The following is a 26,660-nucleotide window of genomic DNA, read 5'->3' as shown; positions in this document are numbered from 1 at the left end:
GTCAGACAGCTGGGGCACGGCGAGGAAGAGCCCGGCAGCCGGAGCCGCGCACCGAAGGAAGGATGTTCGGGCACACGCAGCTGCCGGGAGATGAGGTTACAATGCAAAGCTAAACAAAGATCCCCGCGAGGAGGAAACGGATCCCTCCCGCCGCCTGTAAGGTAGGAGCCGAGCGGCGGCTGCTTGACATCATCAGGCCGAGCATTGGATTACAGCAGGCAGGGACTCACCCGGCGGGGAGCAGAACACGCCCCTCGGCCCCACAAGTGCAACTTCATTTAGCGGCTCCCGGAGCGAGGAAGCCGTGAGCGTGGAGCTGCCCGCAGCCATCCCGGCCGCCGCTTCCAGCCCCGCTCCTCCGGAGGCGGCGGGACGCCGTAAGTGCTCGGCCGGGAGCGGGGTGCGAGGGCAGGTGCTCGGCCGGGGGATGCCGGTGGGTGGTTGCTACGGACGTAACTTGTGCTGCCCGCGGCGGGGCTTTGCTCGGTGCGAGCCGTGCGCTGCGTCTCGCTTTGGAAGTCGTCTCGCTCCTCGTTTGCTGCGGAGGGGCGGCGGGGAGAGCGGCTTTCGCGATCACAAAGGACGGCTCGGCGACCCCCACGGGCACTTCCAGCATCCTTTCTGCCTTTCGCTCGTTTATTTTAAGAAACCGGCCAGACCGGAGCCCTTACGACATCGGGGCTCGCTGTGCCCCTCCGGGAGCCGCTGGGCTCCGTGCCCGTGGCCACTCGGGGCTGCCCCGAGCCCTGGCAAAGCCGAGAGCCTCACAAACAGACTTGGGGACTCGCTGGCATCCAGCTGCCCTAGCAAGTGTTTTAAGAGGCACAGACGTGGGATAAAAAAAGAACTGCTGTGCGGTGGTATTCTCAGGGGACTCTGAAAATTCCTCCGGCTCGGAGCTGCGTATCGTTCTCCTCCCTCCGGTTTCCCGCAGGCAGCAGGGAGTGAGCGCAACACCTCGCTCCGGGAGGGAAACGTTCCCGTTGTGTCGGGAGGGGGCAAACGCACACGCAGAACGAGAACCACGCACGGCTGTGTTCCGTGGGGGAATGGCCGTAGAATGGCATGGGGGGACAAGCAAGGAGGGGATGTGTCTGTGCCAGGTGCGGCTCTGGCAGTGACACGGAAGCTGCAAGGACGGCTCCAAGGGAGTGCATGGTCTCAAGCTCTGGGCTGTGCTTGCCCACGGTCAGCATAGCTCTTTGGATGGCTCTGAGTGTGCTTTGGCTGTTCGGGGTCTTGGGTGGTCCCCTGTGAGCAAGGTGGGCCCTTCCAGCTGTCTGAGAAGTTTTATGTCTGCTGTAATCAGGAACAGGGTCTTGGGGAGGGAGGATGCACCGAGGATCCCCAATGGCTGAATTAATTCATAGCACAGATACAGATTAAATGGCCATTTATGAACGTGGCTCTGCCAGTAAAGTTCCACATACCCCGAGCACAGGACAGGGCCCAGAGCTCCAAGTCCCCCTCTGTATGTATCTTCACTCCGAGGGTGAGAACTGCAATCCCTCAAAGAACAGGAGCTCATTACAGTAAAGTACATAGGCTGGCTGCAGCACAGCAGAAGCACAAAAACCCAAAGATATCCATAGGCCTGCATCTTCCAGCAGCTCAGTATCACAGTGGCTGATTCTGACCAGGTGTAAAGGCTAAAATGAACTAGCAAGCATTGTTTTGCTTCCCCTTTGCCTTACTCTCTTCTACCAAGGAAAAGAAAATCTACTTTTGAGCCTCCTTGAAGGCATGACTGCACACACGGACTCACAACCCTGCCCTCCAAAAGGCAGCTGTGAAAAACATTGTCCAGGTTGTTATTTTCTGGGGACTCCCATCTTTCAGGACCAGTGATCACAGCACCGACCCCTCCAACCAAACCCTAAGTGCTATCCCTATCTTCCAGGGGTCAGGCACAAATCTAATGGTCCTCCTGGGCTCACACTGGTCTGTAGCACAACCAGAGGATCAATCTGCAAAGCAATAAGAAACAGCTAAAGCTACAGCACAGCTTCTTATTTGCCTTTCTCTGCCACTCTGATGTGGTCTTCATTTTCATGTTCAAAGCCTGAATGTGGTTGTTGCTCCACACTGCTGAAGGTATTTTTTGAGTCACCAAAGCCATACACATAGAGCAATCCAGACAAGTTTTCCAGCACAGTATCCATCCTTTAAAGAGGATGAGAGAAGGAAATAACAACCAACTCATAAAGGGAGGTGCTCCCCTGGGCTTACCAGTGCCAGCCAGTGCAATGGGGAGGGTCGGCTGCTGCACGTACTTTGTCCCCAGCTCCTCCCAACGGCAATGACAGAGAGGCACAGACATCACTGCAGGGCTCAGCCTGGGACCTGAGCAAGAAGAGCAGCACTGGACTATGAACTGTTTATTCTCCCACTTCAAAACACACACTCCCTTTCAAGTCTTTGCACCACTTATTCCTGGCTTGCTCTGCATGTTCCTAAATCCTTCCTTCCCAGCACAGCCCTGAGAGGTGCGGTGCTCTGCCTGGCTCCTCCATGCCCACACATTGCTGGCCACAATCTGCTGCCATGGGAGCAGGCCAGCACTGAAATGCCAACAGTTGTTGATGTTTGCAATGATGTAATAAGCCAAACATCCCCACCGGAGAGTCATCAGCTTTACTGGGATTACTCTTTCCACAAAGTGTAATTAGTCTGTGGTGCTCATTGCCTCTAGATATCATTGGCAGTAGGAGTTCAGAAGGCATTTTATTGGATAACAGCTCATTATGGAGGTAGCTAAACTACTCTGCTTGTAATTATGAGGATATTGCATTGTAAGAATTATACAGCCTCCTGGTTTAGGGCAATTAGTAATTGATGAAAAATATTTCATCATAATTACAAGTTTTCTTGCACTTCTGAGCCAAGGATGCCAGCTATATTTGGAGATAGGATACCAAATGAGATAGTCTTTCAGACTGCCCAGGGAGGAGCAGCCCCTAAGCTACTCACTGATGCATTTGGATTGATGTTTACCTATGAGTCAAGGTAACAACCTTCTGTCTGCCATCATCACCTTGGTCAAAACCAGAAGGGATTTCCTCTCTGGATCAAAAGCAGCACCTTAACATCTGCTGTGCAGAACAACACTGAATTCTGCTAAAAAGAACTCTGAGCTTCTTGGAGCATGTATTCATTTTGAAGCAATGTGGTGAGAGAACTACCTTTGTTTTGTGTGTATATACGTGTTCCTTTGGGGTAACAGCTGAAAAAAAGATAGAGGCAATTTGGATCTCAAACTGCATGCACCATACTGATGGCAGTGCCCTTGCAGTTCACTCCTGAAGAGCAGCTATCCATTGGACATTTCCACATAGGTCCCTATAATCCATAGTGCCTAATCTGGTCCTACAGCGCATCAAAGAAACACAAAACATTCTTCACAAGTTACTCCCACCCTGCCTTAGTCCCGCTGCGGCAGCTAGCCCCAGTGTCATCCTTAAAGCCCCCACTCCCTGCTTAAGGGAGTCTGCCCACACTGGACCCTTGCAGCTCTGCCCATCACCCAGGGCTGGGTGGATGGAATATGGAGCAGAAGATGAGCAGGGCGTTCCACTGCCAAAGTCCTTAACTAGGGCAGTGAGGACAAACATGGAGGTGAGGCTGGGGCTGCAGGGGTGGAGAAGAGCAGCTGCTAAAGGGTCCCTCCCTCCAAAATCAGCTCTTTTGAGTGAATAGGGGGCTTCTCCAACACCCCAGCAGGTACAGGATTGCTTAGTGATGGCTCTTCCAGTTCACAGCATCCTCATTCCAATTTGCTTTAAGCATCTCCTGGCACAGCTCTGTGGATTTTGAGATGTTTTGCAACTCATCTGAAGTGCCAGAGGTTTGAAGTGTTTGGGCTGCACGACACAGGAGCCAGAGTGAGGCAGGAAGGCAAAGGAGAGAAACAAAGGATCAAGGATTTTGAAAGCTGGCTTTCCTCCTTCCTGCTTTTGTTTGCCTGGTTGGTACCCCAAAAGGGTAATGTATATTCCCAGAGTTGTGGGAATGCTGTTTCTTTTCCTGTCCAGCATTTCCAACAAGCACTTCACCATAAGTGGAGTAAACAATAACAAAAGCATGTTGTCAAATCCTTGCTCTTTGTTTGGATACTGTCATGATCATCATTAGTATTTTCCACTTCTGTAAGCCTGTCATCTGCAGATCTCAAAGCCTTACAGGTATGTGAAACATCCAGTGAGGAAGGGAAGTATTAATAGTTCCATTTAACAGATGGGCAAAGTGACATATAAAAGCAGCAAGTGCCCTGTCCTTGAAGCAGGGATGGAGCCAGTGAGCAATGTTCAGCTCCAGCTATGAGTAAGTTTTAGAAGTGGGACAAGGAATAAAGAGGAAAGCTGCAGATCTGACCTGGTTTGGAAGGTGATGAATTATTGCAGTCACAGTGATCCCAGCTCAGAGCAGGCGGAACTGCTGAATGAGCTACTGCTCACATTCTTAAATGGTTAATTTCTTGCTTTTTGGTCTGCTAATATTTGTCCCTGGGAGCAAGAAATAAAAAACAACCAGCAGTCCGAGATGTTCCAAAATGTCCAAAAGCTGAAACAGCTGCTAAAATAAGCAAATGTCTTGTTGGCTGGGCCCTGCAGGTCAGGAGATTGCAAGTCACCCACAGATGTTAAGGCCGCAGAGGAAATGTCTGAGAGGGGCCTGGGGACCAAGGGAGAAGGCACAGCTGTGCACAAAGCAACACAAGGCAAACCAAAGCAGCTGCCAGCACCAGGCAAGCTTCCCCTTCTGCCTCAAAGCAGTTGACATGAAAGTTTCACTTCTTTAAATGGCAGCAGGGCTGCAAATGATCATTTGTTTGTACCCCACTGCCAGAACCGAACCCACTTAACCTTCCTGTGACGCCAGTCAGGGGATTGTGTGCCCCAATGCACCCACATCAAGAAGAAAGGAGAAGTAAGACCAAAAGGGAAATTCTCCGTGAGCCCAGACCACTGGGCAGGTTTTGCTCTTAGACCCAGCAGGACAAATCTCTTAGTGCAAGCCCTAAAAGCCTTTCAGTGCTCCTCTTGATGCTCACCACCCCCAGATCCCTCCCCTGTTGTAGTCACAGGTGGTGGGAAGAGCCATTGAGCTTTATGCTTCCTAATAACAGCACAGACACTTTTCTTATATTTGTTTTCCTTCCCCAGAAGCCGCTGCCCTGCTGTGTGTGAAGCCTGTTTGAAATCATGCCTAGAAGGAAAGTCAACTAAACCAGGTAGGGATTCCAATACAGACTGATAACATTTTTCTTCACAGGAAAGTTTTAATGCAAGAAGGAAAAGGGGTTTTTCCTTCCTGTTTTGCAATAAGTCAACAGCTCTGTGCTCTGCACTATTAGTTGCTAGGAAGGTGCTAAGAGGAGACAAACACCTGTGGTCCTGCTGTAATGACTTTCCTGCTGCATCTTCCATACCTCCCAGCCATGCACAAGCTGTGTCACAGCACCAGCTCTGGCCCACCCTGCTCTCTCTGCTGCCTGATCTGCACAGAGGGTCACCCCATCAAAACACAGGAACTCCCAAAGCTGAGCATCTTTCTGACGCTGGTGTATGGGGTGAGCCTGCCAGCTCAGACAGTCCTCCTGTGCCCCTGTGCTGCTCAGAGCCTTGCAGTCACCTTGCTGCTTTCTTGTCACTCATGAGCTGGCTGCACTGAGCTGGTGTTTGCAGATGGAGCAGTGACAGATCTCTGGATTCACTGCTGCAGGTCCCAGAGCAGCTCACCTCCTGCATCCAGCATCTTCCCACACATGCTGGAGACATCCTCTGCCTGTCTATTCACCTCCCCCAGTACTTCAGAGGCATCTTGGTCACCACTTCAGCTCATATCTCAGATCCCACATCCCTCATGAGCAGTGGCGCACAGGGGATTTGCCCTGCTCACAGCAGGGCTCAGCAGCTGCTCCCACCTAATGCAGTGCACTAACATCCTCCCCCCACCACAGCAATGCTGTGAGGTGTGTGCATGAGGACAGAGGGAGCTCTGTTCAGGTGGGAGCTGAGCAAGGCAGCACAGCCATCAGAGCTGCTGCTTTGGGTGAGAGGAGGTATGGAGCCACATGGAAGGGCTCAGCTCACCCTGCAAGCTTGTTTGGAACTCTTGCACATCCCACATGAACCACCAGCAAACAGTACGCCAACCCTGTGAGCTTCACAAGTGATTTTCCTCTGTACAGCAGCACAGATAACAGGTCAAACACACCTCAGGGAGCAGAGCTGAAACCATTTTTGTTAATTAGCCCACCTCATTCCACTGTAAGGCTCCTAAGAACTGCCCTGGTTTATTGCTAGGGAATCAGCACAGCCCTGCCCCTAAGGAGGCTATAGGGCCTGTCACACTGGCTCATAGAGGTGGACACAAGATGCAGCATGAGCATGGCACCCTGTGGGCTGCATAGGTGTCCTGTGCCTTCCTGCCAGCACCACTGTACCATAAAAACCACCAGCCCTACTTACCTCCATGTTTGCAGAAAGGCCCTTCTCCACTCAGCAGCCATAACCTTCCTCCATAACAGAGCCATCCCACCAGCAACTGCTTTCTCTTCACCTCCCTTTATACACCAGGGCAGCCCTGCAGGGAGGCTGCATCTCATCACTCTCAGGCTCACCAGCATTTTCTCACCTGTGCAGCCCACAGGGTGCTGGGCACATCCTATGCACAGCTTGGGGTGGTCATGGTGCTCTGGTGTAATCAAAAGAGCCATGGAACTGTTGGGTACTTTCCAGCCTTTGCTGGAAAGGTAAAGTGAAAGCAGGGGCTTTTCCTCCTTGGGAGAGGAGTCTGTGAGGATCCAAATGGTCCAGCCATGCTGCAGGGGGCAGGGCGGGTTTCTGTGCCCATCACAGGTGGGAACAATGCTCAAGTCCTTCTAGGACGTGGGTACAACAGCAGCTGTGAGACTGCTGCAGCTGAAGGGCTTTAAGTGCCTGCTATTACTCTGTTTTGACATTCAGCCCTTAGCAGACCTTCCATGCAGCCACAGTTTTGCTCACGTAAAAGAGAATTCACGTACAAAGACAGAAGGTTGGGAGAAAGTAAATCTAAGAATAGTGGTGGAGTGGAGCTCACTCTTTGCAGTACTGAAGGGGTCTCTGTGGGACACGAAGGGGAAAAGTGCATGGGTGGGTATCGGGCTGCTCTATGCAGAGGTATGTCCTCCCATATCAGGATCAGCTTTAGGAGGGGAAAATGGGAGAGAAAGGCAGCTCATATAGCCTAGGACAGGTTCTGTGCCTGCCCCAAATCTGGCTCAGCTCCTTTTGCTGTAAAGGCACTTTTAGAGTACACCAGCTCTGCCCCAAGAGATGCTGGGAGCCATCAACCCTGCACATTTAGGGGCTGCCCTGGCTCTGTCTCCCTGCACCCCATGGCTGCCCACTATGGGGACACAGTGAAGCTGTGTGATGTGGAAAACAAGCTCGACCTGGGAACCAAACACAAATACAATCACCATCACAGTAACTGACTCCAAATACATGGAGGGACCAATTACTTCCATAAAGCAATAATGAAGAAGCTGCAGAAGAGGCTCATAATACAGATGAGATTTGGATGCTGAGGGGAGGGAGGAGCTCTGGAAAAGCTCAGTTGTCAAGGAACACTGTGATGTTTTCCGTGGTGGAGGATAACGACTGGCATCCTTGTGCAGCAAATATGAGGCTGGAGTGTGAGCCAGGCCAGTGCTGAGTGACGCTAATGAAGCGGTGTCGGTGTGTGCTGGGGGGAGCTGAGTAATGTTCCCTGCTCCCCTGGGACTGCTGCAGCACGTCAGCCTGCCCCGGGTGCTAGGGGTTGTCTGACACCATGAAACCTTGCCAGGGCATCTCCTGTGTCTGCAGGGAGCCAGGTGATGACCAGGAGGGAGGGATGGAGCTGCAGAGGTGCTGTGGGACAGCAGAGACAGGCGTGGGGGTCCCTCTGAGCAGGATGTGCTGAAAAAGGGAGAAGCTGAACAGAAGGTGTGTCAGGCCCTAACCCCTACAGGAGTCCAAGCCAAACATTAAATCATAGGCTGAGCAGTGAGTTACCAGTGCTCAAATGATTTTCATATTGCAAAATAGGGCCAAAGCAAATGACAGTATCTACTTTACATGCTAAGCCTCCATCTCCCTGCTGTAAGTCCTCTCCTGCTACATGAATGACATTTTCCCCCAAGTTCTGGAGAACCCTAAAAGCTTTGTTCTTGCAGAACCCTTGCAGTGCATGGACGTGCTGTGATGTCAAACAGCATCACCCGGTTTCTGGCACTGATCTAAGCTCAAATGCATGGGGGGTCTTGGGCCACAGAGAGGCCTGGTAGGCACTGGTACAGGTCTAAAAATACTCCCTAATCCTGATAACCCAGCCACGGAGCCCTCCTGCTTTGATGTGCAACCTCTCATGCACGTTCCCAGACCAGAGCCTATGGAAAATTCACTGACATTCCATCTGGAAGCTGTCAGACAGTTGGTGGAAACCCCCTGACCTCAAGTGCTGACTTTTGCCCTGTGGGATTTTTTCCCTCCTGGTTGGATGAGGCTCTCACAGTGGGGAACCTCGCAGCAGAGCACAGGGAGCACAGAGATCCTGGTGCTGCTGCCTGTGTGCTCTACCAGGCTCCCTCTGCAGCAAACTGTCTTACTCTGTAAATATTTTACAAGCCCAGCAGGGCTACTGGTTATGTTTTGCTGTTGTTATGGATCTGTCCCCAGCAGGATTGGGCTAATAATAGCCCAGGTATCCAGGAATGAAAGGGCGAGAGACACAGCACGAAGAGCTCAAAGGCACTGAAATGCTCTGTGCCCTTGTCCATACAAGAAGAGGTGGGATGTTATGCCTAAACAGAAGAAAAGGGTCAAACCCCTCTTCCCCTGCTGACCATTGACACAAGGTGAAGATTTCAACCTAGAAACATGGCCAGGTTTAGATTGGCTTTGGGGGTCTTACGCTTCCCAGGGGCAAAAGGCAGCAGGTTGATCCTTGGCACAGACACCCAAAAGAGCAGGAGCTGGCACTGTGGGTCAGGGATGGTCCAGTCAGAACCCTGCCATGTGCACAGAGCTGTTGGCCCCAACGGCCACTTGTAACGGGCAGCAGCAGCAGCAGCAGCAGCAGAGATGTAAGTGTGGGGCTCCATTTCCTCTGGACTTGGGTTTAACATCCCAGTGCAGGCCCGTGCTGGCTGTGGTCAGTGGGATGATCCCTGGGTGCCACAGGAATAGGGACATCTTTGTGTGGTCCTGGAATCAGTGGTAGGCACTGGCTGCTCAGTGCTGCGATCACCTGGGTGTTTAGAAAGATATGGCCCCATTCCCCGCTCTGTAAAGGGAAATGAGGTGGGCTCAGGTGGTTCTTGGTGCCAAGAGATGCCAAGAAGCCACTTCTGTGTTGAACCTTCCCACGTCCTCCCTTACAGCCCCTGCTATGCTGTGCTGGCTGCCGTAGGGGGTGAGGATGTCCAAGCAGGACTTGAAGTCACCCTTTACCATTTCATGCCACCTGTGCCGCAGACCGCTGTCCAGAATTTCTTCTGACACAAAAGTCTTCTGCAATTTGTGCAAAGCCAGGTTAGAGACAGAGCAAAATTCTGAGGAAAATATGAGGTAAGAGGGAAAACCTTCCCATTTAACCTAGGCAAGGGGCAGATACAGCATCATGTGAAGGGCTTCCTTGAAACTGGAGTCCAGTGCTGGGTGTGCCTGCAGAGCCCATCCGAGCCCTCTGACTTGGACCTGGGCCACATTGCCTCCATGGGTGCACGGTCCTGTGTTGAGTTTAACCCTCCCATGGTAATTCCAGGCCACTGTGCTCTTGAAAGAGGCACTGAGAGGCACCTCAAAAGTGTCCTCCTTTCAGATGGACTCTGAGTGCAGCCCAGGGCTGGCAGCAGAACCTCATTCATCCTGTTTCATTCCCGTCCTCACGAGATTATATAGAAAAATAAGCTGAGGCCAAACAGCAGCTGTGGCAGAAAAAGCTGATCTCAGCAGGGCGAGTGAGCTTGAAACTGCGGGCTCTGGTGTGGGGAGCTGCCCGGAGAGCCGCGCACCGGGAGCCGTCGGGGCCGCCCCGTGATAACCGGGTACTGCCGCGGAGCTCCGGCGCCACCTCCCGGTGGTTCCTGCGGCAGCACTCGGTCCGTGTGTCCGACGGGCCGCGATCACCCACCTGCGGGGCTCCTGGGGCTGTGGGTTTGCCGAGGAGCTGAGCGCAGCCCCGCACCCTCTGTATGGTCGGCTTCCCCGGTAGGGAGATCAATATTGAGCAGCGTTAGTACGGGAGCTGAACAAATGTCTCAGTGGGGCATCAGCCCTGCGACACAAAAGCAAGTGGATGCAAGATGTTAGGCTTTTTTAATTAGCCAGCAGTGTTTCTGATCAGCTCCGAGTACTGCCAGCACCAGCAGGGCAGTGGGCAAAACAAGTGGGCCACTGATCTCCAACTTTTGCAAGGAAAAGCAAGTCGGGTGCCAGGCTGAGTGAACAGAAGGAAGCAGGAGCACCGGATTCTCAGCACGGAGGCAGCACGTGACCCGCTGGTACCCAGGCACTGGGATGTTTGCAGTGTGTTCCCAAAGCTGCCGAGCTCCCCACTCTACATGCTGCCAAACCCTCACTTAAATGAAGCCCTGAACACCCTCTGGGCTGTACCAGGACCTGGCTGGTGGCTCGCGCTCATTGTGAGCCTTTCTTTGCACTCTGCGCTTGGCAGCGATGGGAGCAAAGGGATCCAAAACCTTTACAGTAAGGTTGATTTTCACAGGGTAAAGTGCTGCTTCTCTCAAAGCCCTTTCACTTGACACATGAATGTGACAAACACGGCAGCACTGATGCAAACCGCAGTGTCTGTAAAGCTCACAAGCTCCTGGACCATTTGGGTGAGTGCCTGCTAGAGCCCTATTCCTGATTACTAATTCAGGTCAGTTCCCCCCTTAGCACTGCAGAGCCAAATTCAGCCTCCATTCAAAGCTCCCAGGGCAATTGGAGGAAGAAGGGCTTAGGCCAGGCTGACATCAAGCTGAAATGTGGAGCTTTGAATCCAGGGCTTGAATCCTCCCCTTCCCCAGAGCAGGAGGCACATGGTGACAAAGCCGATGGCAGCAGAGCCAGCAGCAGCTCGTTACCTGAGAGTCCAGAAGCCGCTCTGACCGGGAGCGGAGTTACAGGGACTATTTTTTCATGCTGTAATTTAACTCCATGCAGTAACCTAACCCACACAGAGCCATGGCTCAAGGCTGGCTGAGCACCCTTGATCTCAAAGCTGTTTTCTCCGCAGGATATTGAAGGAGTATAGAGATGCGATGGAGGTAGAGTCCAGCACGTACACAGACTTCATTTCCTGCGACAGGGCTGGCCGGAGGAATGCTGTCCATGACATCCAGCGGGATGCAAACACCATCAGCATGCGCAAGCTGACCAAGGACATCGGCGAGCTTGGCATCGAAGGGGCAGGTGAGGGGCTGCAGGCACTGGGGATGGCACAGGACACCCCACCTGGGTGGGTGCAGCCAGGAACTACAGCAAAGCAAAGTCCCTGGGAGCCAGGTGTGGTGGGGGGATGCCTGGGAGGGTCTTTTGCAACCAGCATCATGGTCCCAGTGCATGACCACCAAGCCCAGGGCCTGTTTTTGGCTGGTTTGTAACAGCCTTCCCAGGGCCAAGTACACATTAGGTACAGCTTTGGCTTCATAAAAATCATGTATATGTGAGGGGGTGTGCTGTGACCCCAGCTGCACCTCTTAAAACAGGTCCATAACAGCACATGTCTGGGCATCTGTCTACAATAAGCACTAACTGGAGCTCAGCTGGCAGCAAGCAGGCTGGGTACCTGCCAGGCTGCCCATGTGCATCTTGCCCTTACAGATTAGACACAGAGAGCACACTCCTGCTTTGAAAGGGACTCTTGGTTTAGGACTGTTCTATTGATGCACCCTGAAGTAAAGTCCTGGCACTTTCCTTTGAGCCCTGAGTCGCCCTCTCAGCATCAGCAGATATTCTGTTTTGAGAAGGGCTTGTGCTCTGGGAGCACCATGAGATAACCCGATACATTTAAGCCAAATATCTGGCACCAGGTGGGCTGCAATGGGGCTCCAGCTGGCAAGCTGAATACAACCAGCTGTGGTGATGCCTGATTGCTTGTATCCCCAGCAGAGTATAACTGTGCTTTCCTCCCACTCCCTTCTGCAGAGGGTGAAGAACCCAGCACTTCTTCTGAGTGTGACCCTGCAGCAAGACCAAAGGAGCAAGAAAGCAAACCCTCCCCATGAGAGTGCACAGGGGGTGGGATGGGGCAGCAGGAGGGGCTTGCTGTGAACATTAAGCAAGAATCTGTTATTGAACCTATGGACAAAAGCCAACCAGGACCAGCAAGATGTCTGTCACATCACTCTGCTGCAGCTGTTTTGTTTCAAGAACTGCAAGATACTGCACAAGGACTGGCACCTCCGAAAGACTTCTGCTCCCATCCCTGATGACTTAGAGCAACACTGCAGCGTTTGTAGTGATATGAGCCATTCTCAAGATGCCTTAGTTGCAATTTTCCCCTATGGGAAATAAACTATTTCAGTAATAATATACACTGTCCTGTCCAAGGTACCTTCCCACTTTGCAAATTTAGACTATTATTTATTCTGTTTCCATAGGTTAGAGGTTTAAACAGTTGTTTTCTCCACACATTGCCCTCATCCTGCATCTCACCCCTGAGCTGGCCTCTGGACCAGGGCAGGCAGCAGCAGGGACTGGCTGGCCCTGCAGCCATGGCCAGACCCATACAGCCCCGGGAAGGACCAAAGCACAGCCCCACATGGATGAGTTCCACTGACAGACCCAGCAGCATCAGCCACAGGCATCTTTACCTTTGGGTTTTAGTGTTTTAAGGCATTGTTAAAGGGAGGGGAGAAACATTTTGCTGTTTTGACTGTTGAAATTCAGGCTTAACTTTGCAAGCTGTTAGCTGAGATTATCTCTGGTAGGATCTCACACCATTCTTTTAGGAGACATGTTTTGTGTTAAAGATGGTTTGATAAAACTATATGAGCTGTTGGAATAAACAACACAGCCTTTAAATACTGAAGGTGTTCTGCCTGGACGTTTCTTCTTCCTTGGTTTTGCCTTGTAATAGGTAGGAATGCAGGGGGTTACACCAGCCCCTAATGGGCAGATTGGAATCCATATTACAAGCAAGGACATCTACTGGCCGTATTTCCCCACCCAGGAGCCTGGCAGAGCACTGGAACAGCTCCAGCCCCATGTGGCATTGCTGGGTCCTGAGCAGCACAGGGGCTGCATCTCCTTCACAGCCTTGGAAAGAACTGAACACCATGCTTGGGATTTGTCAGAGCAAACAACGCCATAAATAAGCAGAGAAGTTGCTGCCAGACAGAGGGCAAATTGCCCACGGGTCTCCAAGAAGCAATGGCCACAGGGCCAGGACAGAGATGGATGAAACGGAGACCAACACAGGAACAAGGACTTGGCAGCCAGGTGGAGGCTTCATCTGCTTCCTTGGCACCAAGCTGCCAGGATACTATTGCAGCTCTGTTCCCAGGCGGTGCCAAGAGCTTACCCCCACCTACCCTTGGGGCAAACCAGCAGGTAGCTCTTGTCCTGGCTGATGGTATAAACTGGGCATTAAGCTCCATTTATAGCTCTCCCTGCTTCCACCACAAGCAGTATTTTTGGTTCAGATATGCACATGAAGCAAGTGGAAGGGCGGTGCAGAAGGACTGCATACCACGCATGACCCCCAGAAATCAAGCACGAGCTAATCTTGGGTCTGCCTGGTCAGAAGATAGCTGTTGCCATTATATTTAGCCAGGTCACCAGTGACCCATCAACCCACCCTCTGTGCCTCAGAGCACAGGCATCAGGTTCCCCTGCCACTCATCTGCCTGCTCTGAGACCACAGACACAGCATGAACGCAGCAACATCATGACTTGCAGAGCTGCTGCTGAGCACACAGATGCTCTGGGCCTTTGATTTCAGCTGGAAATTCAGCATGCAGGACCTACCAAAACTCTGAACATGAACACACCAACCCAGTAACCCAAACAGGGCTATGACAGCTCACACTGAGGAGCATAGAGGAGGGCTCCTGCTGACTCCCTTGAGCAGAAAGGCAAGAGCATTTGTTTTCATATAAACTTGTTAATGTATTAAACAGGATTAACCATCAACTTTCCAGAATCCAAACAAATAATTTCTCAGCAACAGGATTTGAGAAAAACTACCCCCAAAAAAAGTTTGGTTCTAACAGCAACATCCTTAAATGTAATGATTGATCATCTTTATAAAAGTAAGAAATTCACTCTCTCCTGTCCATGTGTAGATACGCACTATGTGTTTCAGAGATGAGTACTTCATTGAGAAAACAAATATGAAAGCCTAGAAAGAATGGAAATGTTCCCAGCACTCAGGTGCTGCTGGCTGAGAGTGAGGCAGATGATATATGTGACCACCACAGCCCTCTGCCAAAGGCAACTTTTTGGTGTAGTATCTTTGGAGCACGCATCTTTATAGCCACCTAAAGCATGGCACACACCACACTCCCTCCCCAGGTACATCAATCTGACTGTAGGAAGATTCTGGTCTCTCTTCTGGATGCAGGGCTCTATTGCATATTAGCAAATACTGTAATGCACCTAAATGGCTTAGGAATTGTGGTGAATATTTCCTGGTATGTTCTCCACCAAAATGAAGATCTGACTTCTAGCCAGTGTCGTGGTTAAGTGAGAGAAGCAATTCAGATAGAACCTGAGTCAGTATTTGATATTGGGCCCAAGCTTATTCATTTACTCATTGAGTTTTAACAGCGCCTAAAGATTAAGTCAAGCCAGGAAGAGCACAGAATGGCTAAAGCAGGCAATCAAGCACAGCTTTTCTAAGGTTCTAAAGAAAGATACAGGAAAAGCAAAATGTAGTTCATGGAAACTCCCCAGGGTGAGTACAAAACTGGGGGAAGTCCCAGAAGGCAGATTTTGGCCCAAAATGGTCAAAGTGTTCCAACTTCCTTTGTATGTATGAGCACAGCTGGAGCATAAGGGGTGCGCTCCTGTGACAGTGACGTTGTAAGGCCTGAGACACAGAACTCCTGGGCTGAGGGAGGATGCCAAAAAGGCTGTTTTAAAAACAAAACCAGTTCCCAGCTTGTTCTTGTCCTGTTCTTGTTAGCACAAGCCTAAGCACAGGAAAACCCCGCTGTAGGCAAACCTCCCTATCTGCATGAATGGGAAGAAATCCTCTGCTTCCAAAGTACTCCACGCTTCCTCTGTGGCACACTTTTGCCCTAGAAAGGTGAAGATTAATCCTAGCCACAGTCACAGGCAGGAGGTGGTTATTCCTGTACTGCAGGAAGGGTTAAGGCATGGCAGGGGACCTCCTCCTGCTCTCATTTACTGGGCAGAAGCAGCAGATGATGGAGGAGTCTGAGTCTGCTTGCTCAACAGCAAGAGGAAGCTGGATGTCCATTTGGGAGACAGTTCATGGAGGTGATATTTGGGTGTGTATGATAGGAGCCTGATTGTGCTTAGTGCTGTAAGGGTTAACACTGGGTGCCAATAATGGAGACTGACCCCTGGCACCTCCTCCTGCTGCTCCCCAGCAGAGCAGAGCCAAGCACACGCGAGGAAGGGGCCAGTGCTCCACGCTGGCTCTCAGGATGCATCACGAGGTGGCAGGCACCATCCCATAGGCTTCATACAGCGTATTAAGAAGCTCCTGCTTTTCTTTCTCAGGTAAGAAGCTGGACTGAGCTGCATTGATGTTCTGGGAAGGCAGATGGAGAACAGAAAGGAGATGTTAAGACACAACACAGATGCGGTTGTACATATCCTAATATCTCTGACCATCATCAAGCTGAGGGAAGGTGAAGTTTCTACTCCAAGATCCATTTCCACAGACTCATTTCCCAGGGCAGCTGCTCTGTCCCTCCCATTAGCAGCAATCCCAAGAGGAATGCAGCAGGCACAAGGAGGGGGTCTTTAAATACTCTGGAGTTCGTAGGAATTGGTTTTGAGAGCGTATCCTACACTCTGGCTTTTCTTTGTGCCAGCACAGCTGGTGGTGGCAGCTTGATGCATGTTGTGTGACAGCCTGGCTGCACAATGTCACCTGCTGATTGGCCTCACGCAGGGATGTTTCTTTTGTTCGGCCTCTGCAAGGGTAGGGAAGGACAGCTGGCATCCAGGGACCACAGCTCCAAGCTGCCTTTCAGTGCACCCTGGATTTTCCTGCTTCTAAGCAAATATCCTTGCAGACAAGGGGGTGGGAGTCATGAGCACAGCTCCCTTTGATGTGCAGATAAGCCACACTCCTACCTGTCTTTCTAGCTCAGGTACCTAACTGGAAAAATCTATGAAAGAAAAGCCATTTTTTGGGTTATAAGACACACAGGTGACTGTGCATACCAAACCAGTGGGCCTTTTTGTTCTCAGTTGAGTTTGCAAGAGCAAAACCAGCAAGCACTTCTGTAGATGATGAATCTTAGTAACTTTTGGGGCAGGCTTTGAAATAACCTCCCTACAGCTCCAAACTGATGTAAAAAAGCAAAAGGTCCCTTTTCCTTCCTACTACTCAAACCTGCTTTGGAAACTTTCCTGGACTATTTCCACTAAACACAGCCCAAGGCATCACACCCATGTGATGCCTCCAGCATTCATGCTGCACGATGCCCTGCAGGATTTTATTTCCATTGAAAACTCTTGGTTTATGAAGAAAAAATAACAGCTGAAGTCTCTGGGCTTCAGCAGGACTCCTGCAGAGCATCAGCTGAGGTCAACTCACCACTCTCTTGAAATCCTCCTCGGTGAAGTCCATGTACTCTTTCACTATGCTGTAATCCTTGTCAATGGTGGAATCGAAGATCAGGGGGTCATCGGTGTTGATAGAATAATTAGCTTGATCCTTCTTAAACCTGTAAGGGAATGGGTTCAGAACAGCAGGGAAGAGCCTCACTGCAGTAAAGCAGCTGGAAGCAGTCACAATTGGGTGGGGACTTTGTAAGGCACTATTTGTAAGCCTTACTGTACTACTGGGTGTTTCCTGAAGTCCGGAAGACATGCTCCAGTCAGATAGCTGGACCAGGGGCAGACCTGGTTGTGGGAGTTAAAGCAAACACAATAAAACAGGATCAGCCATGCAGACCTGAACCACAACTGTGCAGGCAGATAGCTGCATGCAGGCTGAGCAGCCCACAGCCTTGCCCAGGCACTCCCACCTCCCGCTCTGCAGGAGAAACCTGAATGAAGCCTCACCTCAAAGTGCATCTTGGTTCTCAATAGCTCCTTGTACAGCTCGGGGTCCTCCAGCACGTGGTAACCGTGGCCGATGCGCTCAGCCTTCAGGAGGTACACGGCCTGGGGAGCAGGGAGAGCAGCTGCAGCCCACGAGCACGGCAATGCTGACATGGAAACCACTTGGGCTTCCTATGGGGCCACCCATGGGGCTTCCACCCTGCACCCCTCATACCTCCTTGACCATGGCAGCCGGCCCAGCCTCCCCAGCATGGACGGTGCGATGGATGCCACATCGTTCTGCTTCCTGCAAGGCGAGGGATGGGATGCTTGGGTCTGACCCTGAGGGAAGGCCCCACTCACACAGCCCCCAGCCCACAAAGGATGAGGCTGGCAACCACAGAATCACACAATCTCAGTGGTAACAGCACTAGCAGCAGAATTTCCCAGCCCATGGGCATTAAAAGGGCAGGGGCAGGCAGCGATGGCAACCTGGCTGTTTCGCAGAGCTCCAGCCCCACATTTGCTGTGAACCACTGGGATATAAACATGGGAACAGTGCCACTATTGAACAAAACACTTTTAACAGCTGCAATTAATTTTTCAGCTCTCCCAGCTGTTTGTGGTTTGAATAAAGTGCTGCACGTCCCCTAGCCAGGAATAACCCCGTGGGTGTTTTCTTATCGCTGTTTTTAAGAAGCTTATTCAAGAAACCTCGTAAGCCTTCTTATGATCAGAAGAAGCCATCAGCATCTCATCCCCAGCCAGGTCTATGGCCACCACGGAGTTGTTTTGATACTTCTTGCACAGCTCCACAACCTCTGGAGACCAGCCTGGAAGAGACAGTACCAGGATTCAGGAGAAAGTTTGTGTATGAATCACACCTTGAGCATTTTCTAACCGTGGGACACGTGGTGTCATGGGATGGTTCAGGTCGGGGTGCACCTTTGCACAGTAGCGACCCTGCCCTGCTGCACAGCATCACCAGCTCCCCCAGACATGATGATGGAAAGCAGCTTCAAAGCCTCCCAGCAAAACAACCTTTGGCAGTTTTATCTTTGTGGTATCGGTGAGAAACAGAGCAACAAATGGCCAACAACCACTTGAGAGTTATCTCTGACCAGGACACAGAATGACCTCTTGAAAAGGAAATGCATCTACTAGCTGATACTGCACCTCCTACCCTTAACAAGAAGGCCAAGAAACAGAGATAAACTCCAGTGTTAATAATTAACAGGCACCTGCTGTGCACCTACAGTCCTGAAGTCATAGGAACACATAAGAAAATCGGTGCAAATTCATCATCTCTTATCACTACCTTCACCCCATCAGGTTAGAGCCAATATTTTATTACCAGCTCCAATATCTCTGGCTGACATTTCTGCCTCTCACAACAATTCCTAAGTTCCAAGGTGGCTTCAGAGGGAAAACTTTGTGCCCTGACACCACCTTTTCAGGTAGCACGTGCACTAAAATGCAGACTCAGTTGATTCCAAGGGGAACTCTTGCTGCTGTGCAAACACATGATGCACGTGCTGCCTGCACCCTGCAATATTGCAGCTGCAGACACTTTGAATGCAGGCTTACAGCTTCCTGTTTCAGCAGCCTTTCTTCCCAGAAATCAGAAGCCCAACATTCAAGGTTTGGATTGTTGCTTCATTTTCAGTGTCAGACAGCTATGGCCATGCAACTTGCTCCATTGGCTTTAGCTGTGCCGGCCCTAGAAGAGCTCTGGTCCTTGGGCAGGGAGCAGGGTAGAGGAATCACGGCTCCCCTGGGGGCCTTCAGCTCCAGATCTGCTCCATTTTTACAACCAGCAGAGCCTTTACTAAGAGCAGAGGGCCCTGACAGAGGGAAAACAGCTCATTCTCAGCATGTGTAGTCCCACATCACACCCAGGGCCATGGGACTGGTGCTCTCCCCACATTCCTGCAGGGACCTGAACCCAGGGGATGCCTCCCGCGCCACGCATCAGGGAAGGGGAGCAGAGCAGCGGGTGAGCTGCAATACATTACTTGGCATATGGCGCATGCAGCATAGAATAGACCTGGCTTTGATGCGGAAATCCCTTTCTCCATCCTGCAGTCCCTGATTTACGAGGTTAACAACTTCCTCTGGAGTGAGGTCTCCCCTGTGGGGAAGAAGAGATGGTGAGAGGCCGGGGAGTGCTGCGGGTGGGCAGGAGCTGCAGGGACCCACAGTGAGCAGAGGTCCCACAAAGGCAAAGCTTCCCAGGTCCTGCTTATAGCAACATCCCCAAGAGCACAAACCAGATTTCCCAAGAAAACACCCACACCACACCTTCATTTACAAGACATTTTTCAGACGTAAAACCACACAGCGACATCTAGTATAGTTTAGCAAAGTGACAGAGAACAGGACTGCCAATACAATCCCATTGGGGCACTTTAGCAGCAGTAGGTGCCCTAATACCCCTGTACAACAGGCCTGTGGGGTCCCTTCTACCCAGCTGAGCTGTATTTTGGCCAGTGATCTGTACAAGGTTAAAGCCAGACTCCAGACAGCAGCTATCCCAGCAAAAGCCACTGCGACATGTTCTGCAAGGGGCCGCCAAGCCCTGGTTTCACTAGACACTAATTAGAGCAGGGGTGACAGTGAGACAAGGACCAGGAGATCACCAGCCCCCTGCAATGCTGACTGCTGCCTCCCCCAGCTCCAAATGCCACTTTGCAGGCAGGCAGCCCCTACATTATCCCTGCTTCCCCGCAGGTGGAGAACAGCTCCAGCCAAAAGCTCAAGCACAGCTGCTTCACACATGCAAAACTAAGTGCCTGCAGCAAGGCACACTCAAACATGACAGCGTGCCAAGGTATGTGAAGAGGAAAACCACAGGCTAGGAGAAGGAGGAGTGCCAGAGCCGGTTGTGCTGGAGGAGCAGGAGGACTCGTGTGACTGATGCACTCCCCAGCCTGCATGGGTGATGGCTCCTTAGTGCTGAGAGCTGAGCTGCACCAGCCAGGGAGCACAGTGGGAGCACTTACAATTAAAAACACAATTACATTAAAAGTCGTGATAAAATCTTACTAATTAACTTGCTGCAGCAGGTTATGAAAGAAAAAAAAACATAATAAAATCATTAGTCTTCACATCCCACTGAGTTGCAACACTTTGCCTAAGGAGAAAGGAGGATGGGGTAGGCAAGGTGAGCTGTCTGCAGCCAAACACTCCCGTCTGGGCTCCAGCCCTGTGGGATGGGATGGGATAGAGGAGACACTCACTTGGGCTGTCCCCAGGGGATGGGCTCCACGCGGCAGTTGGCCAGCAGGTGAGGGCTGTACCGCACCTCCACGTAGATGACGCCTTCCTTTGCCTTCGTCTCCACCAGCTCATATGCGATCCTCTGCACTGCCTCACGGTCCCCCCTGCAGGGACAGCAATGGGATCCATCAGCCCTGCCACCAGCAGGGGACCCACCAAGGGGAGGGGGGGTACTCACGCAATGGCGGGCATGTAGTGATTAAATTTCTCTAGAAATAGCTTAAGTGATTGCGGTGTTTTGTAGCTGACATGCTTCATGAGGTCATCAACAGTGCTGCCGGGGAGAGGAACCCCTCTCTTCCTGGAAATGAAGCCACATTTTATTGATGGGGAGGGTTATCACATTTGCAATCAGCCTATTCTTTACAGCAAGCGTGGCCTGAGCTGGCAGAGCCGGCTGCTGTTTCTTGCCAGAAGAGATATGGCACACACTGTCCTTCCAGAGCAGACGCGGTCCTAGACCTCCAAAGGGAGCATGGCAACATAAGCCATGAGAAAACACTTGGAGTTACAAGCCCACAGTAACCCCGTGGAAGCAGAGCCAGGGCACAGTGCAAGCTTCAGTGTGAGCTCAGCTAAACGGGTTTGGGATTATTTTTGGCACCTCCCAGTCCCGGAATTGCCAAAATTCCTTCAAAAAGTCATTTCTCATGGAGGCTCCAGGGCCTGAGCAATCAGGGAGGATCACAAGCTTGGGACCATAGCAAACACGCAGGCTCTGCTGTGAGTGAGCCCATTCCCCAGCCCCACATTGCAGCACACATGGGGACACCCCACACAGGAGCATGGGGCAGCCCCAGCAGTTCCGAGCCCCACTAAGCAGAGGAGGTGCCTGTGCCTGTCCTCCTCCAGCACCACATTGGGATGGGTCCCCAAGTGCCAGCGTGTTGTGAGCTGAAGACACCGCACGCCTCCAGGCAGGCTTCCCCATCCACGCACTGTCACCTACCCACAAATGCCAGTCTAAGTCAGGAATAATAACCAGACATTTGTATTTAATCCTCTTTCCTTCCCAGCACTGTCAGGATGAATTACGGCCGACTGACGGACAGTTCTCCACTAATAGAGACAAGGCAGCAGTGACAGCTCTAGCAGCCCGCTGCCAGCAGCCACCCCACAGGAAAGCAGCCCCATCAGCACCGCTGTGGGGTTGGGCACACGCCGCTCACTTCCCCATTGAGGCAGGCAGGAAAGCAGCCCCACGCTCAGCCTTCAGATGCAATCAGCACAGATTAAGTTGCTGGCACTCAGCGGGGATGGGATGCTCATTGCTGCCAAGGCATCGGCTTTCCTCCCTGCAGTGCCCTTTACATGTTGCTGTTGGTTCTGTCTCAGCTCTCCCCTGCCTGCCCTGGGAGCTCTCTGTGCACAGCCCTGAGCAAAGCAGTCCCACTCCAGAGATGGCACTTGGGGACACTCCATAGCACAAGGCTGTTGGTGCTGGCCTTGTGATTTGGGAGCCGATGTTAAGCCAAATTTCCTAAAACCAATTTCCTCCCCAGATTAATGGAGCTGTGCTTAGGAGCTGCTTCCTGAAATCAGTCTTTCAGCTTGCCACATCCTTGATCTGTGATTACCTGCTCGTGTTTGTTCGTGTTGTCAACAACAGCAGCTGGAGGAAGTCTTCATCTCCCTCTGCCCTCAGCTGCAGAGCTGCTCCTCACCCCAATCACTCAAAGCTGACCAGCTTCCCAATGCCAAACCATCACCCGGAGCCTTCCTCCCCCACGTACTCACTTGCCAAAGTGTAAGATTGTTTCTGGCCGAATGGCTCCATCCAGGTGGACGTGAAGTTCTACCTGCAGTAACACAAAGAGACATCAGGGAGGCACCCCTGGAGCTGCAGCGAAGCCTTAAGACGGCCATGAGGTGCTAACACGGGTATGAATGCCACTAATAAAGGGACCAAGTCACAGAAACCAAATGCAAAACCACTGGAAGGACATCACCATTAAAAAGTTCAGTTTTGATGGCCAAAGTCCTGTCCAACTATTTTCTTATTCCTGCAGCACATCCAGATAGAACAGATCTGGCACTCATCAACTTTAGATTAAGCAACAGCCCTTTAGAAACTTGCTGTGCTCTTCAGTAACCTGAAGTGTTTTTCCAGGAGCTGCCTTATCCGTACTTTGCTTGTGTGGCTCGGAAGGTTGAAAAAACAGCCCTCAAACAAGCATCAGTCAACTCAATAACAGAGTCATAACCCAAGAACTTGGACTCTACTTCCAGGAATCTGCTCCAGATACGATCTTAATTATTTGGCGTTATCAAAGCACGCAGCCTTTGTAAAGCTACACACAGAGTCCAATGCACAAGGTGCTGTACACAGAAGTACAAGAGCTGCCCCATAGCGCTCACAAGCTGACTTCAAAACGAGATGACTCATTTAGACTCCAAAGAAATGGGACGGTAACTCAGGTCCCTGTGAAATCCTGTTTTGGAAGAAGAGTCACAGAGAAGGGAAAGCAAGCTTTTCCAATTAGACAGCTGGAGCTTTGGAGGAACACAACAAATGCAATTTGGAAGTTGTGTTGGGAAGGAAAATTTTAGCTGTAAAATAAAGTTCAGTTAGATCATGGTGTTTCTGAATTGTTTGCTTTTCAGCAACAGAATAGAATAGCCATATAATAAATATTTGCGTACCAAAGGAAGAATCTGAAGCACAAAGCAGCTGTTGGGAAGGAAAGCCTCCAGACCAGCTTTTCTCGCTCCAAGTCTTTCCAATGTGGATGAAACAAGACACCCATATACCAAAACACCCAGGGAGAGACTGGCTGACCTGTGCCAGCCAGGTGTGGGCCACAAACAGCTGGGAAACATCTGCTTATCCAGTGGGGGTGACCCTGCACTGCAGCCAGCCAGGGGTCACAACCCTGCCAACAAAGATATGGCTGTTACCTCTCCTACCCTACAGACATGACCCGAACCCTACAGAGATGGAGATTTTCAAAGGGCACCATCTGATCTTTCCCCTGCCCTGAGTTTCGTAATGCTGTTTGCAAGGACCAATCCTGGGGAGCAGCAGATAAAGGAATGCATGATGGACACGATCTGAATCACCAGATGTGGACAGCTGGAACGTTTTCCACTCCTGAGCTCTGACTGCAATTTCAACACCATGTGAGCTCCATTCCTTGAGGTTTTCAATAGCCCCTGTGACCCCCCTGCTTGGGACTCACCCAGCCCAACAGGAAAACCCAGCAAGCTGAGCCTTCCCCACACAGCCCTCAGACACTCCCTGCTATCCCAACACCACGCTTCCATTCACATGAAAGCACACTCAGCACTGTGAATGCAACCCACCTCCTGCTGCTAATGCAGGCAGCTCAGACAGCAGCAGTGCTCCTCTGCAGCACCAGCACGAGGCTTCTCATGCCATGCATTTCAACTGCCCCCTTCACCAACCCTGCAGTTCCCAGGTGTGTAGGAGGCTGCAAAGCTCCACTGCAGCTCCTTTCTTCTGTGTTTGTTTTGGGCAAACAAAGCCTACGGCTCTCCCAGATAGAAGTGGGTAACGTGACCTTGCTTTAAGTCAAGGAAAGTACGCAGATAAAGATGAAAGAGTTTGCATGAGGTTGCAGGAGATGCTGCCCAAACAAGCAGCAGCCCTGACTGGGAGGCACATGTGTGTGGATCCCATCTCACTGTGAATCCCAGCTTTGTTTGGAAGGACCTGGGCTTACAGACCAAGCACGCTCAGCCCAGGACTACGGCAGCTCAATAACCTCTAAGTTTGGCAACACATTGACCCAAAGCCCATGTGAGCTCCAAAGACATGAGATGCCCCGACCCACGGGTGTCCTCAGCACAGCGGCTGTCAGCACTGTTTTCCGTTTCTATGCAAAAATAAGAAAACATCAGATCAACAACAGCACGAAATGTGCAAGAGCAGGGAGCAGGAAAATGGTTCAGCTTTAAGCAAAACAAAGAGAAGTGTTAAGGGCTCCAGCTTGGCCTCTCCCTTTGAAAACACTGCAGTATTTTCTTTGAAACTTGGTAAGATTAAAAAATAAACTCCAATGCAAAGTGCAAACAAAACCGTTCCAAGTCTGATTATTTTCACTTTGGTGATACAAGGAGGAAGAGACTCATGAGACACTCGGTTCTTTCAGCTGCAGACACACAGCAGTGCCCACCAGGCCGTGACCGATCTGCTGGCTGCTCTGCATGGCTGTTATGTGGCATAAAGGCATCATCCACACGAGTGCATTTGAGGGAGCTTACACACGAGGTGCCCATTCTTTCCTTATTATGACTGTTCTCGATCCACCAAGCAGTCAGCAGCAGGTCAGTGCTGGAGCTGCACAGCCCTGAAGCTATGGTAGAAGGACCACAAACCTCACCTTTCCTTCGACCATTTCTAGCAGATATTCATAGATTATCCAAGCACAAGCTGCAATGATTTAAAACCCCAACAGCGACTGCCCATGGTCATTTATCAATGCATTAATTTATCAGTGCAGGTGATAATCTGAAGCCTGCTTTATTGATTTCAGTAACTGCATAACCACAGCCACAGCTGGTCCAAGCCTAAGGCAGAAGCACATTGAGACCACTGTTCCTCAGGAGATAAGATGAACAGCAAAAGGAATGGGCTGTGCTTCCCCAGCACTGCATTTATGACAGCGTGCTGCCATGAGCTGAGCCATGTATGTCACTATGCAGCCACACCGCTCCTGTCAGGAGCATCAGGTGAGGCTGCTCTGAGGGATGTGAAGCAGCAGGGATGCAGCTTTGTCCTCACACCCCATAAAACCCACAGGTGCTGTTGGCAGACAGCTCTGCCACCTCCTTAAGGTGTTGGTTTGAGTCTCTATATGAGAAATGTAATGGACTGAGACCCAGGTGACCACCTGCAAGAAATACCCACGCTTCCCATTCCATGCAAGCCTTTACTGCTCTTTATGGCCCACAATAAGCAGGGGGCAAAGCTCAGCCCCACAGTGGCCAGCACAGCCCTGAGAAGCACGTGGCCCAGCTCAAAGCTGCTCTGGATGCCAGAAACATCCCTAAAGCACAAAAGTGACAGTTCCCAATGGCAGAGGGTCCTGGGGGATGAATAGAAGTGAGCAGGGCCCACTGATTGCCTTTAGACCTCACGTGAGCAGGTTGGTGGGGCTGAAAGGGACTGCCTGACTCATGAAATCCCCCTGACAGCCACACAACAGAGCTGATCCCATGTGTTCATGCAGCACAGGGCCCTCCTGCACCCTCTCTTCTGCATCCCACTGCCTGCACAGAGCAAGCAGGGAGAAGCGCAACTGAAAGGAGAACTCAACTTGCTTCTTTCAGCCAAAAACATGAAACCACTGGGGTAAACTAACAGCTTCTGCCCTTAGTGGAGCTGATGAAATGCCAACATCTCCGAGAACTGAAGCAGCCTTAACGAGGCTTTAACCACCAGCAGCTGTCAGCACCCCGACAGCCCACGAGAGAGTTCCCTGCAAAGAAAGCACCCGGGAGGCGGTTATTGCTGAGCACACCTGCCTCATCTTCTTCCCTTTCGCCTCCAACAGGTCTGTTGCTCAATGAACCTATTTGCAATGCATTTACACAGAGAACAAAAGAGCCGAGCACCCTTCGATCCCAGTCACTGAGACACGACCTCAAGTAGAAAGATAAATTTAAGAGAGCAAAGAAGGAAATACAAAAGCAGGGATCCTGCAGAGCCTCCCACCTCCCGGGCCGTACCCTCACCGGGCTGCCCGGAGGATCGGCTCTGCATAGGGACCGCGGTGCAGCTGCGGGCTGTGCCTTAAGGTGCACTAGGGCCGGCTGACCCGGCACGGCACGGCACACAAACCCGGCTGACACGCGGCACAGCCCGGCTCGCAGCCCGGCCCCGTCTCACCTTGGGCTCCCCGAAGACACGCACACCCCGCTCCATTCTGCTCCCGTAGCCCGCTCCACTCCCGCAGGCTCCTCTTCAGCTCCACGCCGCTCCGCTCCGCCCCCCCGGCCGTCCCGCCCCATCGGCGGGGTGTTACGCAGCCGGTGGTTCCCGACCCGACGGCAGGGCGGCTTGGTTCGTTCCTTTCAGCCGCCCTTCGTGCTTTGCTTCCTGCCTTCCCCTCCCCGAGGTGATGCACGTAGCACTCGAGGGGCACAGGGAGCACCTGTGGCTGCAGAGGTGAGCGCTGCCACAAGTGGATGGAAAAC

The 26,660-nt window shown here is 51.6% G+C and overlaps 2 protein-coding genes across 7 annotated transcripts; one reads left to right on the top strand and one right to left on the bottom strand.

Annotated features, from left to right (window-relative positions):
* PKIG (cAMP-dependent protein kinase inhibitor gamma) lies at nucleotides 1-13,065 on the top strand. 5 transcript variants are annotated; one of them, XM_085520310.1, is made up of 5 exons: nucleotides 1-161; nucleotides 5,163-5,230; nucleotides 9,410-9,596; nucleotides 11,269-11,444; nucleotides 12,180-13,065. In XM_085520310.1, exons 3-5 carry the CDS (start codon nucleotides 9,448-9,450, stop codon nucleotides 12,257-12,259), a joined length of 405 nt encoding a protein of 134 aa, XP_085376436.1. In that variant the 5' UTR covers nucleotides 1-161; nucleotides 5,163-5,230; nucleotides 9,410-9,447; the 3' UTR covers nucleotides 12,260-13,065. The 5 variants fall into 5 exon arrangements, with proteins under 5 accessions (XP_085376436.1, XP_015736964.1, XP_085376435.1 ...); XM_085520309.1 differs by lacking the exon at nucleotides 1-161 and adding an exon at nucleotides 281-377; XM_015881478.3 differs by lacking the exon at nucleotides 9,410-9,596.
* Nucleotides 13,066-14,119: 1,054 nt separating this feature from the next.
* On the bottom strand, nucleotides 14,120-26,450 carry ADA (adenosine deaminase). Of its 2 annotated transcripts, none has more exons than XM_015881473.2 (11): nucleotides 26,353-26,450; nucleotides 22,239-22,300; nucleotides 20,680-20,802; nucleotides 20,462-20,605; nucleotides 19,238-19,353; nucleotides 17,937-18,055; nucleotides 17,458-17,529; nucleotides 17,244-17,345; nucleotides 17,014-17,081; nucleotides 16,774-16,903; nucleotides 14,120-15,756 (listed from the first exon to the last, which is right to left on the bottom strand). In XM_015881473.2, the coding sequence occupies exons 1-11, from the start codon at nucleotides 26,386-26,388 to the stop codon at nucleotides 15,655-15,657; spliced, it is 1,074 nt and encodes a 357-aa protein (XP_015736959.2). In that variant the 5' UTR covers nucleotides 26,389-26,450; the 3' UTR covers nucleotides 14,120-15,654. The 2 variants fall into 2 exon arrangements, with proteins under 2 accessions (XP_015736959.2, XP_085376433.1); XM_085520307.1 differs by having other exon boundaries at nucleotides 19,270-19,353.
* Nucleotides 26,451-26,660: the final 210 nt, after the last annotated feature.

This window comes from Coturnix japonica, chromosome 19 (assembly GCF_054131305.1).
Source record: "Coturnix japonica strain WE chromosome 19, WE-NBRP24, whole genome shotgun sequence".
NCBI classification, from domain to species: domain Eukaryota; kingdom Metazoa; phylum Chordata; class Aves; order Galliformes; family Phasianidae; genus Coturnix; species Coturnix japonica.
Note: the sequence above shows the minus strand (reverse complement) of the source record. Positions and strands in the feature narration are given on the sequence as shown.

Excerpts from the sequence above, each read along its gene's own strand:
- PKIG (XM_085520310.1), top strand. The coding sequence starts at position 9,448 with ATGTCCAAGCAGGACTTGAAGTCACCCTTTACCATTTCATGCCACCTG. Across the intron at positions 9,597-11,268 it reads AATTCTGAGGAAAATATGAG|GATATTGAAGGAGTATAGAG; the intron begins GTAAGAGGGAAA and ends TTTTCTCCGCAG. Across the intron at positions 11,445-12,179 it reads GCTTGGCATCGAAGGGGCAG|AGGGTGAAGAACCCAGCACT; the intron begins GTGAGGGGCTGC and ends TCCCTTCTGCAG.
- ADA (XM_015881473.2), bottom strand. The coding sequence starts at position 26,388 with ATGGAGCGGGGTGTGCGTGTCTTCGGGGAGCCCAAG. Across the intron at positions 17,530-17,936 it reads ATCATAAGAAGGCTTACGAG|GAAGCAGAACGATGTGGCAT; the intron begins GTTTCTTGAATA and ends CTCGCCTTGCAG. Across the intron at positions 17,082-17,243 it reads GAACCAAGATGCACTTTGAG|GTCTGCCCCTGGTCCAGCTA; the intron begins GTGAGGCTTCAT and ends TCCCACAACCAG.